At 38.5% G+C, this 14,661-nt stretch overlaps 1 protein-coding gene across 1 annotated transcript in view; it reads left to right on the forward strand.

The window, feature by feature from the left end:
* Positions 1 to 7,003: 7,003 nt before the first annotated feature.
* The window catches only part of SYNE1 (spectrin repeat containing nuclear envelope protein 1), a 281,934-nt gene continuing 274,276 nt past the window's right edge, over positions 7,004 to 14,661 (forward strand). Inside the window, exons 1-2 of the mRNA XM_059468351.1 lie at positions 7,004 to 7,102; positions 7,889 to 8,154. Of these exons, the coding sequence (XP_059324334.1) occupies positions 8,091 to 8,154 (64 nt within the window). The 5' untranslated portion in view covers positions 7,004 to 7,102; positions 7,889 to 8,090. The remainder of the gene's footprint in view (positions 7,103 to 7,888; positions 8,155 to 14,661) is intronic.

The following is a 14,661-nucleotide window of genomic DNA, read 5'->3' on the forward strand; positions in this document are numbered from 1 at the left end:
TGATCTCTGATAAATATTTTTGTGATTCTTGCATGCACTTCAACACTAAACAGCTCCCAAGCTGTAAATGCTGATGGACTATGTTAACATGTTGCCACCAGACAGGAAAAAAATAGGGTGTAATATCATTTTGGTTGGTAAACAGAAAGGCTTTTTGTTTGTTATAGTAAATGTTTGTTATGTGCTGAATGACATGAAAAAAACTGATTTCTGAGGTGCAGTGTTGAAATTTTGGAGTTACTTCTTTTCTGGTGAGAGTCAGGCATTTTCATTTGGAATGTTTCACACGGATGTTTTGCCCTGAGAAAGGAGCTCTCCAGAATGAGCGTGGTGCTGCGTGTTGCAATGATTAAATTCTCATCTTTGCAAACCCTGTTAAATGTGAATGTAGAAGGAATAATCTCTATACTTCCCACCTGTTTCTTTAATTCCTGTTCATAGTGTCTGCTTTGGCTTGTTTGTTTAATATTACCTTCAGAAATAATATATGTCAATGGAAATTCCATGTTGCTGAGTATAAAATGCCAGTGCTTACATATTTTGCAGGTGAATCCAAGTATGTTTGAGATTTTAAAAAAATTTATTCTATCTTTTCTTTAGGCTGTTGTAATAAGTTTCAGTAGTGATTTGGACTGCTGTAATTAATACACACACAAGAAACTTGTAATAACTATATGCCTTCATGAACTTTTACTTTCTCTTTATTAAATATGAGAGTCCTCAGTGATGTTTTATTGGGACCTTAAGAACTTCATGGGAGCCATGCAGAGTTACACAGCCTGTCAGTCAGCACACTGCTCAAAGAAACTGACTTCGATACTGGATCAGAGAGGGCAGAGGTGCATAGGGAAAGAACAGCACTCTGTTACATTTTGGGAAAGAGTGAGAGTTCTTGGCACTGAAGAGGCTCTTCCTGGGTGAGGCACTGAATAAGGCATGAACCTTTTAAGGCCAGCACAGTGAGAGTGATTGCTGGGGGTCCACAGAGCTTTGGTCCCAAGAGGAATGTACATACATCCACCCTTGAGACAAGACGCCCCATTAACCCACCTCAGCTATGCTGTGTTAAAGGAAGTCAGTTGTGGTTCAATTCTTTTCTTATCAACTACTGGCAGTAGTTGCTGAGAAAGTACATATATCAAACATAAACAATTGTTTTTATACTTACTCCTTACCATAGCCAGTGACAAAACTTTAGAGTTCTCGTGTCTCCTTAGAGGTCATAAAACTAACAGCAGTGGTGTACATCTGAAGTGAATGGGTTTTTGGCTTTGTTTCACCCAAAGGCACAATTCAAAGGGAAAAGCAGAGGAGTTTCTGCTTTTGCCTTCATTTGGCATTTCTCTACAACTTGCTTACGAGTTACATGTATAGCAAAGTTTCTTGCTTGGGAGATGTGCAGGAATACCAAAGAGCTGACGCTTACTTGCTTATCTCAAACTTGGTTTGACCCACCCTTTCCTGAGATGCTTCAGTGTTTTCTATTTTAGTGGTCCTTCTTTAGTTTTCCTCCCACAGATGTACCTCTGCAATGCTCTTGTGCTATAGGTCATGTTATGCCACAGAACTCCTAGGTGCCATCAGTGCTAAACCAGAAAATCAGAACAATTCTCCTACCATTAACTGGCTTACACTTCAGATGTGAACTTCACTCTGTCCTATTTGCTTGTGTATTGTGACCTCTGATCTTAATCTCACCCTGTCTTTGTCCGTGCAGATAGTAAGCTCTTTTAGGCAAGGATTATATCCTGTGTTTGTAGAAGGTAATGAGCTACTGATCCCAGTCTCCTGCTATTACCAGCAGCTATATGACTGTAATATATTCCTGCACAATTTCAATAACAGGATTACTAAATTTTAGTTTAGTAAAGGCTGTCTTTAACTTTTTGTATCAATAAGTCTGAATGACCTTTCTTTGCATGTATCTAAAAATGTATGTTCTGCCAATTTTCTTAAAAAAAGCAAGTCTCTGCCTTTTATTTTCTCCTAGAACAGTTTGTATTTTCTGTTCAAATGGAATTACAGCTTTCAAGACAAGAATCACATAATTGGATTTTTATGCATCTTACAACAATACTAATAAAAAGTAGATAATAAAACGCTCACTTGCTGAAATGTAAATACATACATAGGTAAGTGAATGACTAGGATCCTACAAATATTTTTTTAAATACTGGAATCCAATGGTAGGTAAAACATAGAAGATTGTGTTCCATATATGACATAGATTTGAATGTCAGATGTGTAAATTACCTTGAACTTGCAAATAATTAATTGCTGTTGCAAGAGCTTCAAGCTTCTGCAGAATGAGAAACTTTTGTTTAACTCCAAAATATGCTTAAGGATACCTAGATGAACCAAAATAATCTGGAGTTCCAGAAAGGATCTAAATCTCTCTCTCTCTGCTGCCCCACTTTCCCCAAGAAAAACAAATTTCAATACCTCCAGGTAGTTACTGCACATTTAGTCAGCATGAGGTTGGATGGTCAGTGAGAAAGAACATTGTGTTTCAGTGTTCCTGTTTCAATGCATTTTTTTGTCAGTAGAGAAAGGAAGCACAGATTGACAGTGTTGGTACTCAACCATCAAAAACACCTTTCAGAGCCAAAATTGCATTTTCCATGATCTTATGTGGTGCACAGTTATGTCCCATTGCCTTTGGGAAAGTTCCAGTATCCACTGATACACTTCTGCTGCATTGGGTTTAAGTAAGCAACTACAAACTTGCAGTTCAGCTGTCAGAAAAAATTACCAAAGGGACTCCTCTGCTGGCCTGGATTTTGGAAGATCAGTGAGGAGAAACTGCATTTTCTCTGAGGAAAATAAAAGAACCCTGCTGGATCACTCTTCCCCACTTCTTCATCCTAGCTCTGAATTTTATATATCCAGTAGGCATCAAGTGCAACTTGACAGATTTATTCAGATAAATTTACAAATGCATTCTCAGTAGGTAATCTACTGGTTATCAGTATCCTGGAATGAATTTTATTGAGTTTTTCCACTTTTTACTTTAAGTGTATTTAAGAGATGCTGCTTCAATTTTTTGTCTAGCCTTTGTCTATCAGAAATGTCTTCAGTGGAAACATCAGTATAATACTAATTGAAGCAAATTAATCTCCCCCTGATCTTATTTTCTATTTTCTTTTTACTTATGTGGCTAAAAAGCATTTGCTTGCTGCGTTTATTTCTCAGATGGTCTTTTAGCACATCTCTCTCCAAGCCTGTATTTGGCACATGCTATGGCAGCGCTCTTCACTTCTCAGGCTCTGTTTCTGCCCACTTTTTTCTGAATGATGGCTTTTCCAATTACATCTGTTCTGAACAGGTGTAAAGCTGCTAGACTTTGGATTTAAAGAAAGCCCCAGCCTGCTTCACAGTGGAGGCACTGTGCTTTTCAATCTAATTGACCTCTCTGCTGATTTCCCTTTTATTTATTTTTTAAGCACTGTGTTTGTAGATCATTTCCTGACCTGCTCAAACGCTTTGGATTATTCTTGTAATATTTTGGACAATGTCAATCATTCCTTAGTTGGAGCTATTTTCTATTGATTAGCATTTCCTTCCCACTAACAACTAACAGCCAACCTAAACCAGCTGTTTTTCTGACTATTTGCTGTTTAAAAACGCAATTATAACCTCCAGAAAATTCTGGTTCCTATCTTTCTGTGAGTCATTTATTCCTGACTGGCAGGAGGCTCACTGCTGTCTCATAGAATTGCATCTGTTCCAGTAGTGTCTATCAACCTACAGCATTTCCAAGACCTCTTCTGTTTCAGAAACAGAATCTGTGGATCAAAGTGGACTTCTAGCACTACAGCAGTAAACCAGGCCTGGAAATAATTTTCCTGGAATTTTTTTCTCTTTATCAGTTCTTGGCAACTCTTGCTTACCAGGGAAGTCTGCCTCTTTGTTAGTACATAATGGCACCCCAGCACTTGACCTTATTTCAATTGCTCCTGAGATTCTGTTCAGTTCACATGCTATGGTTATTTTAGTTACTCCACTGTATTTCTTATATCTGTGTAACATTTGATTTGTAAATGTCTTCTAGCTGCAGGACTTCCTTGAATTTATTACTCTGTTTATTGTCCTCTCAAATATCTCTTTTTGAAATGTCCCAGATTAGAAACATCCTTTCACTGCCTGTCCCTGTCTATTTCTTGCTCTCTTCAATATCTTTGTTTATTATTTGTTTCTCCTTGTTTATCTGGAGTTTCTTTATCTATTCTGGTGCTATAATGGGAGTTTATAGAAGTCTAAAACAGCATTTTCAAGTACAGCCATACTTTCACATCAGTGGCTACTTCTCCTGGCTCCTATATGTGGCATCAGCCGGGTGTACTGGGAATCACAGAATGGTTACGATTGGAAGGAACCACTGGTGGGGTCATCTGGATTCTGCAATTTGTGACAACATGAAGTGGAGTCAGAGAATTGTTTACCTCTCCTTGGTCGGGTTTATCTTCAGCCCTTGTTCCACGTTGCATATGCCGTCTGCACCTAGCGGATGTCTCTGATTTTCTGGAACCACGCTGCTGACAGGCAGGTCTGTTTGCCCTTAATATGTTTTGTAAACTTTCAAAGATAAATTACAATCTGGTCTTGCCAATGGTATTCTAGTTTTACCAATAAAAGGTAAATATCTTTTCTAATTCAAAGTTCCCCTGAGGACAATGCGAAAAAGAGGATTAAACAGGGGACCCAAAAAAGTTAACCCACAATAGATGCGGTGTCTGTCTTATTTCTTCCATAGCACAGATGTCTCACTTTCCTGGCATTTAAGAGAGGGACAAAATAATCCAGAGAATTGCAAACTGCAGTTTAGTAAGTCCTAATGGCTCTTATATGAGTGAAGATCGTGTTTCCTCTTTTCATCTAAATCCAGAGTACTGGTATATTAATATAAGAAAATGGTGTCAGTGTAACTTTTCCCATTGAATCCAGAAAAGAGGCAAACATAACAAAGAATTTAGCTAATTTATATGCAAACCCTGTTTCACTCTTGTGTGTTGATTCCATGTATGTTCAGATAAAAAAACCAAAAGAATAATTTATAATGAATAATCACTTGTTGAATGCTAAAAATGGGAACAGCTCATATTCAGGGCTAGCTTCAGGTTTATTTCAGGAGATGGGTTATAAGATTTAAGCCATGCACTTTATTAAAAACCTGTGTATTTTGAAAACATATCCATCTGAAGACACATCTTTGTGTCTGACACACAAATTTAAAGTCATTCCATTTATTAAAAATTACTTTGTGTAGCAACTATGCAAATAATTAAGATTTTAATGCTTAAAATCTGAGAAAGGTAATCTTTCAGCAGGAAAAAATATTTTCTTGATGGCTTTAAGTATTTGTAAAAGCCATGAAAAAATCCTGTTCTACATTACATTGAATATGTGACTGTCCACATAGGATTTTTTGTTCTGTGAAACTTCAGGTATTGCCTAAAGAGAGGTGAGAAGGGTGCATGAAGCTTTGTTTCATCTGTTCTGCTGGTGTTTTGCTGTGTTCTGCGCTGTGGTTTTGTGCCTGTGGAGGTGACTGGACACACGAGAATCTTTCCTTCCTACCTGTACTAACTTAGTGTCACCTTTAAATGAGTTAATTCCCACTGCTTGCAAAGGAGCTTTTGAATGAGGAGCCATATTTAGAAGCTCACATTCTTCTTATGCAGCATATAATTTAATATCAGCTAAATAAATTATTAATTGCAAGTCTGCCATTTATTGTGCACAGTGACTCAGCCTGCTGTATGAGTATATTGAACATACATCTTCATAACACTTTTCCAGACTCTCTCAACTTGGACTTGGATCAGCATGTTCCACAGCTCCTGTAAATCTGCTCATGTACAGCTGATTTATGCCAGCTCTGTCACAGTGTGAGTGAAACTGGTGTTCTGGTGTTGTTACTGCTGTTAGCCAAAAGCCCAATCAGATGAGGCATTTTTAATACCCTTTATCCCTGCCCATAAATTAGTCTAGCAGCTTGCTAGCACAAGTGCCTGTACCCAGCTTACAGTATTGCTCAAAATGCTAGCAGCGCCACTGCTGCAGAAACAAGGCTACATGTAACCCACTGTGTTACAAATATTCTGGTTTGGATGAGGTTAGGAAAGCTGATGTTTCATTTAAATATTGCAGGGGAAGCAAAGTTCACCAAGCTGTCATGTGTGAGCACAAGAAACAGAAATCCTCCTCCTGCTCCCCGTCCTCTCAGTCAGGTGCTATTTGGTGTGCTGTTGCTGATGCTCTCTGCGGGGATTTAGCAACGCCAGGGGACCGTCAGCCCCAGCCAGTGTTGCGTTGGGGGCACCTTCTCATGCCTGGTTGGCACAAGCATGAGGCTCCTGCCAGGGTGCCCCTCCATGCTTGGGAAGGGGTGGCTGATAGGCGAGTCCCTGTGCACCCCAAGAAGTGTGTGGGGCAAAGCCTGGAAGGTGGGAAGGGCTACGGGAGGGAGGAGGCCCCTAAAGGAAAGAGCAGACACATGTGTGTCTGCACATATAGGAGCATCCAGGTGTCACGGGAAGTGTAGACATATGTAAAAATAGCAGCAGTGTGTCTGGAGAAGGTATTAGCCCCACGGGGGCCATGGCATGCAAGAGAACAGCCCAAAGACATGAGTGGACTCTGCAATCTGTTCTGCCCTGTGGCCCATCAGAAGTGTGCTTCCCTCAGCTCCACTGATCTAAAGGCACCTTGGGCTGCTGATCTGAGCAGCATTTAGGTCTCTAAAACACAAGGTAAACTGTAGCATTGTGTGTTGACTGCAGTAAACATACAATAAAAAACATCAATAAGAGGGAAAGCACGATGTGCCTTGGGTCAGGCATGGTTTGAAGGTTAGAAAAGGAAATGCTGAAATGTCATTTCCTCTGGCTGCCCTTACATGTTGACACAGCTCCTTTGGGACAGTTCATCGTGCCTGAAGCTGTGCAGCCTGAAGGCTTGGCTGATAATGGAGGACTCTATTCTCTGACAGACCTTGGGGCCAGGAAGAGATGAAAGTGCACAACACAAATGAACCCACTCACATCTGTGATATTGATCAGCTGCATATCATCTTGAATTTGGGGTGCACCCAGAGTGTATGGTATGAATCCAGTTATTCTTGGTGTCTATACATTTCTTATCAGGGAAATCACTGCATACATACATGCACTTGTTCCTCAGAAGATAAGAAGTTATCGATAGAATTATCTGAAGAATCTAATTAGGTTATATTTAGACCAGATTTATAGTCACATAGATTTTTATTATAGATGCAGAATTGTAGCAGTGTTCATGTAGCAGTTCTAGTTCACAGCTTATGATGTTAAATGGCACAAAAGATAGCATCATTATAAAAAAAAAGAATACAAATACAACTTTATTTAATAATGAAGTATATTAATCTCAATATTTCAAAAGAGACCACATTGTCAAGTGGAGTTAGGAGTTATCCTGACCAATGACTTTTTTGATACGTGCTCCTTCCTACAGTAGTGAAATAAAATGAGAGTTTTACAGTTTTTGGATTTTTACAAGTGGTTTTGTTTCTCTTTTAAGCTTAATAGGCTCTATGCAAAAAAAGTATTACAGTATTACTTTTAATAAGTATAATATTCTTATTATTTCTAAAACAATATCCACAAGCATACTCAGGAAAGCATTGATGTCTGGTGCATTTCCAGTTGTGTTTAATGATTTGTTTTTGCAGCTTCATTCTGCCTGATGATTGCCAAGCAAGCTTTCAGCATTAATTATATTTCTGGTTGGGGCGTACACTACTGCCGAAACATAAACCCTTTACCTGTTAAGATAGCCATTAAAACCCAGACTCTTTATTTTTTCAGAGCTGGTAAAAGTTTCCTCTAAACTTTGGTCCTTTTTTTCTCAGGTGTTGAGGTCGTTTACCATTGCCTTGCCCCGGCCCTATGGGGGCCAGCGTTGGACTGGAGGTGTCTGACTGGCCCGGGGATGCTCTGCCACGGCTGAGGGTTGAACGCTAAAAGGAAACTGTCCAGGATCCTCGTCCCACTGAGCTTCACAGCTTGGAGGGAGAATTCTGTTAGGGGAAGTGGACTTGCTGCAGAGAGATCATGGCTTCATCCCGGCTGGTGGCAAGATCTAGAGACATTGCCAATGTCATGCAACGGCTTCAAGGTAAGGGACTGACGTGGGCTGGTGCTCTCTGCTCCACCCTTGTAAATGCAAGTTCCTATTTTCTACTACACTGAACAGTCAGAACAATATCTCTGAAGTTTAGTAACTGTTTTAAGCTTATCTATGGGATGTACTTCTAGTATATCCAAAGGGCTGTGATTATGTGTCCTTTGCCATAGCATAAGCAGTGATACTTAAAGCAGTTGACATGAACATGGCTCCATGGGACAGTACACAGAATTGAAACTTATGAGACTGGTTTTAGTTCTGTTACTCCCAGGTTATTTGATGTGTGTATCAGTTTTCCCATAGAAAAGAGAATAGAAATTATATTCATCCTTTTCTCACCTACAAAGTCATCTGGTAGATATTTTATCCTGATAAACTAATATTTATTAGTTTAGCAATGAGGACTGTGAATTATTATATTGTTAAGCATTGAAGAGTTCATAGCTCAGTGAGCTTATTATTAGTCCTCAAGTTGATGACCTTTTAGATAACACATCACAGGATGTCTTTGCAATATTCTTTGAGTATTCATTATGGTTTTATGTTCCTATAATATAGCATTACTTAATAAATTTGTTGTGTTTTCTTAGAAGTTCTACATCTAACTGCTGCTAAAAGATTGCATTTGAATTTTTTCTTAAATTCAAATAATGATATTGACTAGAAATAAATTGTCATTGCTGCTGTAGATTTCACTCCTATTAACTTTTAAACTCAATCATAAATCCCTGGCCTTCTTTCCTCTATGGAATAGTTTCTGCTGACTTCAACAAACGCTTGTATGCACAGAACCTTTGATACCCCCTTCTGCATCCTCTAAATCTGGAAGCTTAATCTCCTCCTGGGTTTTCCTTCCATTTATTGTTTTTCAGTTCAGGAGATCTGAACTTAGCTTCCCAGACACCAGCTATGAGTGATTTCCATGTAGCCTCAGTAGATAAATGGAAGAGTCTGTTCTATTTAGGCCTGCTACAGCACTTCATCAGTTCCAACATGGTTCTTCTTAATTTTCTTCAGCCTTTTGTGCATTTACTATATGTTCCCATTCTGTCTTTATGTCTGCTAATTCTTAAGCCACAATGCTGGACAATGGCTGTTCAAAGTGCCAAGAAACATTGAGTGAGGAAGTTTTGTGCTCAGAGGATTTATGGTTTAAGCATTAGACTAAGACACTCCAGGCAGAGTTGAATGAGACTGTGCAAGGGCACAGTGAGGCAGCCTTGCCCACAGAGCAGGCAGGGGGCTTGGGACACAGTGTGTGTACATCACAGTGTGTACAGGATACCATAAATTTGTATGAACTCATGTTCTTAGTAGGTATTCCAGGAAAAAAATACTGAGAGACTTGAAGCAAGAAATGAAACAATTATGGAACTGTGAGACCTTCTGAAGAACATGAAGGAATTATGAGACCTTCTGAGGAATATGAAGAAATGCATGAGAAATGTGCTCAAAGTTTATGGGGACATGTTGAAAAGGAAAGCATCAGGAAGCCAAGCTGTGTTCAGGGAGGATTATCCAGGCTGGTACTCTGAAGCAATGTATAAGGATGCTACAGAAGGTATTTGCAGAGTGTGGGGGCCATTAATTATCAGACTGTTATATGCTAACTTTTTAAACATCTGAAAAGCTGTTGCTGACAAAATGGCTGTTCTGTTCATTTGAATTTTGGGTTTTTTACTCTTTTTCTTCATTTTTTATATATTTGGCTCTGCTGAAATCTGATACATAGTTCAGTCTGCTATAATATTTTTATATTATTTTATTTTTGGAAATTAAGCAAAAATAGTTACATGAATTCTGAAGTGAAGACATTTGAAAAGAAAACATATGAACTAAATGGAAATTTAGCATTGCATGTTAATTTCAAGTCGTACCTGTAACTGGATAATTTGCTTCTCATATGAAATCAGCTCAGCTTGGTATTGATGGGATCTGAGTTTTGCTGCAGATGCACTATTTCAATAAATCACCTGTGCCAAAGCTAGAGTGCTAGGAGCCTAAATCTTTTTTTAGTCTATAGTTCTGCATTATGGATGAGCAGGCAGTCTGCACTGCGACTACCTAAGCCCTTGTGTATTGAGGTTGCTCCACCTTTCAGAAATTACAGTCAGCTGAAATTGGAGTAGATGGGCATAGGAGCACAGAGATATTTCTTGGCGTGTTTGTGTGGCAGCCCAGAGTCGGTGCAGAGCCGGGTGCACAGCTCAAGGTGAGAGTGGAACCGACAGCATTCAAGGTATAGCAGGAATGGCACTGCTTTGGGGGATCCTCAGTCGGTGCAGAGCAGCAGTTGTGCTTTACAACACCTCTTTCTGTACCTGGCTGTAAGCTGAGGCAGGAGAGTTCTTCTGGAGTGATACTGCTTAGACAGTGCTGCAAGATGTCAGTGCTGGAAATTCATCAGCACTGAGAGGTAAAGCAAGCTGTGCTCCCTCCTCCACATTGTTCTCAAATGTGCCTCACGGGTTTCCAGTGAGTGCTTGTGGTGGGAGAGCGTAGGAAATACCAGAAAAATGCCACTCTTCACTGGGATTCTCAACACCAGTTCTGAAATATCTGCTGTACCCACTTCTAGTGAACATGACTATATATGCTCTCCTAAAATCTTTCAAGAGAGAAACAAAGTTGATTCTGTGTTGGCTGGGTTTTTTAATTTGTTTATTTGGGTTTTTTAATATAAATATTTCCAGTCACTTCCCTTTGGTAATTATGATGCTTGCAATGCATTCTGTACATATACAGAGTTTTTGAATAACGTCCTGTATCGCTGGCTCAGAAATTCACCTGGGGCAAACAGCCATGATAAACTTGCTAGTTCTAGGTTTCATGCAGTACCTTAGGCTTCCTAGTTGTTCATATTATAAAAGCATCCATAAAACCTGGGCAGCACTAGTGTACACCATCAATATGAGTTACATTCCTGGGACTGGTTTTTGGATTACTCTGGGAATTAAAGCCAGTTGGCACAAAAGCACTGCTCCTTAGCCTACAGGAAGTGCAAGTTCATTGGCATTGTAACTGTATGCTAAAGATTCTTAAAGCATCTTTCTTAGCTGCAAATATCAAACCAAAGAGTGCTGGGGAACAGGCTGGTAAATCTCTTACTAATTTGCAATCTCTGCCATGATGAAATGAAATATTTTCTGTTAGTCTGCACTGTTAACAGGCAAACTGCAGTCATGCTCATGCTGTCCTGAAGAAAAAAAACCCAAAAACAAATGCCTCATTTATCCCATTCCTCAGGACCTTGTTTCATTATGCTGACTTGTTCTTACTGGCTTGTAAGGTGATGTTGAACAGTCACTGTAGCATACTATTACTGCAGGCTTTTCTCATTCCCACTTTTTCGTCCCGCTGTGGATTTTTTCCTTCCAATTTCTCATTTAGTAGTCTGTGCTGAGTGAAGACTTTTGTGTGTGTCATTGTGTTCATTATTGCGTGGTCTATTTAATCAAACAGGACATTTTTTCCCTTTCTTTATTGAATCACCAAAAATTCAGTCTGCACTAGAATCTAAACATATATGCCACCCAAATAAGGTTGCTGTCCTATAACTGATATTTTGAGACTCATCCATTTTAACTCCATGCAGTAAAACCAGTTCTAAAGTGTGCAAAGTACAACAATTTAAACAACATAATGTTAAAGGGCAATACATTTGTTGTCCTAAAAAACCCTCTACAAATGATAGAGAACCATAAAAAATTCTTTTCCATCTTTCATTTCTTCTGGATTGCACCACTGTTCTTATTAGGCTCTTAAATTCGCTCTAGATTGTGGGTATTTTGGGGTTTTGTAAAGTGACTTAGAGACAATGATGTAGGAAAAACTAAAGGTGGGAAAGCAAGCAACATGATCATGCATGAAGACTAACCATGCTGGAGAGGAGGCATCATTCTAGTACAATTCATACGCTCCAGGAAAGTGGGGGTCAAACAGGCAGGTCAAATAAGGTTCAAGCCCAGTCCTTATTTTATGTAAAAGTACATACAAATGGCTATCATCTTCTGCAGTTTTATGCCTTCCTTACATTAGCACTGTTCACAGAATGTTGTGGGTTTGTTTTTCTCCTGGGCTGTCCTTTCTTTTTTGTCCCCATCCTCTTTGCCTTAAGTTTGGCTCTTCTTTTCCTTCCTTTTTTACAGCCTAGCATTTCTTTTCCATACCAGCAGCCATTAAATAAACAGTATGGGTTTTTTTCTGTTTAGCTGATAGGCTCTTTGTTAATGTGTACCTTTGGTGTTTTCCTCTGTTTTTTCTCTAAGTCAACAGTGCCAAGAGCCACAGTTTAACATTAAGCTAAGGTGATTTAACACGTACCTTGCTTCACTGCATGCACATTCCAAACTTTGTTTTCACCAGCACTCTTCTTCTTCTTCTTACCTTAGATCTGAGGTCTAGGACTTGGTTTGTAGAGGCCAAGTGAGCTCCTGGGTAGAAGGCAGTGTCTCTCCTTCAGTGCTGTTTACCATTTTATTGTCGGAAAATCTATAGTGCAAGATCACGTTTGTAAACGTCAGCAAAATTGAAAAGGTGTGTTTGACCTGGAAGGGCATGCTGCACATCTTTGCACAATTGAGTTTTATCCCTGTATTGCAAACACTGCTCTGGTCAAGGTTTCCTTCTGTCCAGTTTCCTTGTAGGTACTGGTTCCATGTAGTTGTGCTGATGCTTTTTCCTTGCAGTCTTTCACTATCTAAAATGCCCCAGTTTGTTTCCTGAATCTTTCTTGGATTTTTCTTGAATTAAATGTAAATTATTAGTCTGTTGAGTGAGAAAATCTTGTCTCTAAGGCAATCCATTACTCACTGGCAGTGTGTTAAGGGAAAATAAGCACTTTTGACTCCATTGACTGGTATGACCTCTGTGATCCGAAGGTCAAGTAAATCTCAATGATGAATTGGGAATCTGAATAACATTGCAGCCCACATGTTACCTAACAAGAGGAAATCATGCAGGATTTCAGTCTCTTTTTTATTATTTTATCAGTGTGAGAAAACTGAAGTTAATGCTGTTTCAGAGCAAAGTCCTGAAATACAAGGTTTTTGTGTGAAGGTTAAGACTGCTGGAAAAAGCCCTACCATCATAGTTGAAAAGAAGATCATTAAAGGGTAAAAATAGTATTTTCATCTACTACAACAAAAACATGTGAAAGGATAGTCTGCATCTGGAGATATTCAAGTAAAATAGTAGTTAATATTTGATAATATAATCATTTTAGAAGTATTTAATTTTGGTTTATGCATATGCAAACAAGTTCACTGAGAATCCACTTTAGGTTTTTTCTGACCCAGGTATGTGATGGTAATAATCTGATATATTCCTGGTAGAGAGAAGTTCTGAACTATATGTAGGTATTGCAAAAACATGGGGGAAAGGATATGATCAAAACATTTCACTAGTAGTACAAATGACTAAAGTATGAACTGAATTTAGGCATCATGTTATATTAGAATATTTTGTCATATAGTTAGACTGTTTTGACATATGGTGCAATAAGTATCTCAGTGGAAAAAACCATATGCTGCCTTTTTTTCTTTTAAACTGCAGTTAGCTTTCACTTTGTGTTCTCTTCAATGAGAACTCAGTCCTGGGGCAGTATGTGAAATGCAGAATGTATTTTAGTGAGGCATGGTCCTGTATTCTTATTTTTAGATGGTTTTTCATCATTAATAAATTTCAAGTTAGTTATTTAAAGCAAATTTTTAGAAATTTATTTAAAGTTAATGTTGCCATCTCTTTGCTTACATTTTTCTACTGCTTTGACCACAAAACTAACAATGTAAGTCAACATATTCCTAATTACTTTTTTTTCTTGCTTTTACTTTTGATTATTACTATTTCCACAGGTTGTTAAAACAATCTGTTCTTCTCTTTCCATTTAGTTAGCCAACGAGAACACAAAGCACTAATAATCACACAGTTGATATAAATTGCATATATATATATATATATATATATATATATATGTATATTTGCATTTGAGTTGCTTTTGAAGGAAAAACCAACATATTTTTCCAATTTTCATCTGAGATAAAGTATATATTTAGGGCAGAAAATGGCTGACGTGGTGGTGTCTCACACTGAGATTGCTTTCATTTGGATATGAAGAAACACAATTCAAAAATTGCAATTCTTCTCCTATGCTACTATTAAAACACTGACAAGATTCATTGCACAAAATGTAGGAGGCAAAATGCAAGAGGAAAATCCTTGGACAGTTTAAGAGATAGTGGTTAAAATGCTGTGTCTTAAATACAGTGAATATCCAAAACATGTCAGGCAAGTTGTGTTTTACACGAACTATCTTCAGCTCTGTGCTGCTCACTATGATTTGACAAGTTTGTATGTAGGCATCCACACTGCAGCTGTTTAATTTTGGGTTTGATAAAATGTTATCTGAGGCTCAAAAACTGTTTTCAGTTAAGATTTTGTCTCAAAATAACATCTGCCATATTTGTTACTGGTGTGAAAAAACATATTTCAGGAAGTCTA

This window comes from Ammospiza nelsoni, chromosome 3 (genome assembly GCF_027579445.1).
Source record: "Ammospiza nelsoni isolate bAmmNel1 chromosome 3, bAmmNel1.pri, whole genome shotgun sequence".
NCBI lineage: Eukaryota > Metazoa > Chordata > Aves > Passeriformes > Passerellidae > Ammospiza > Ammospiza nelsoni.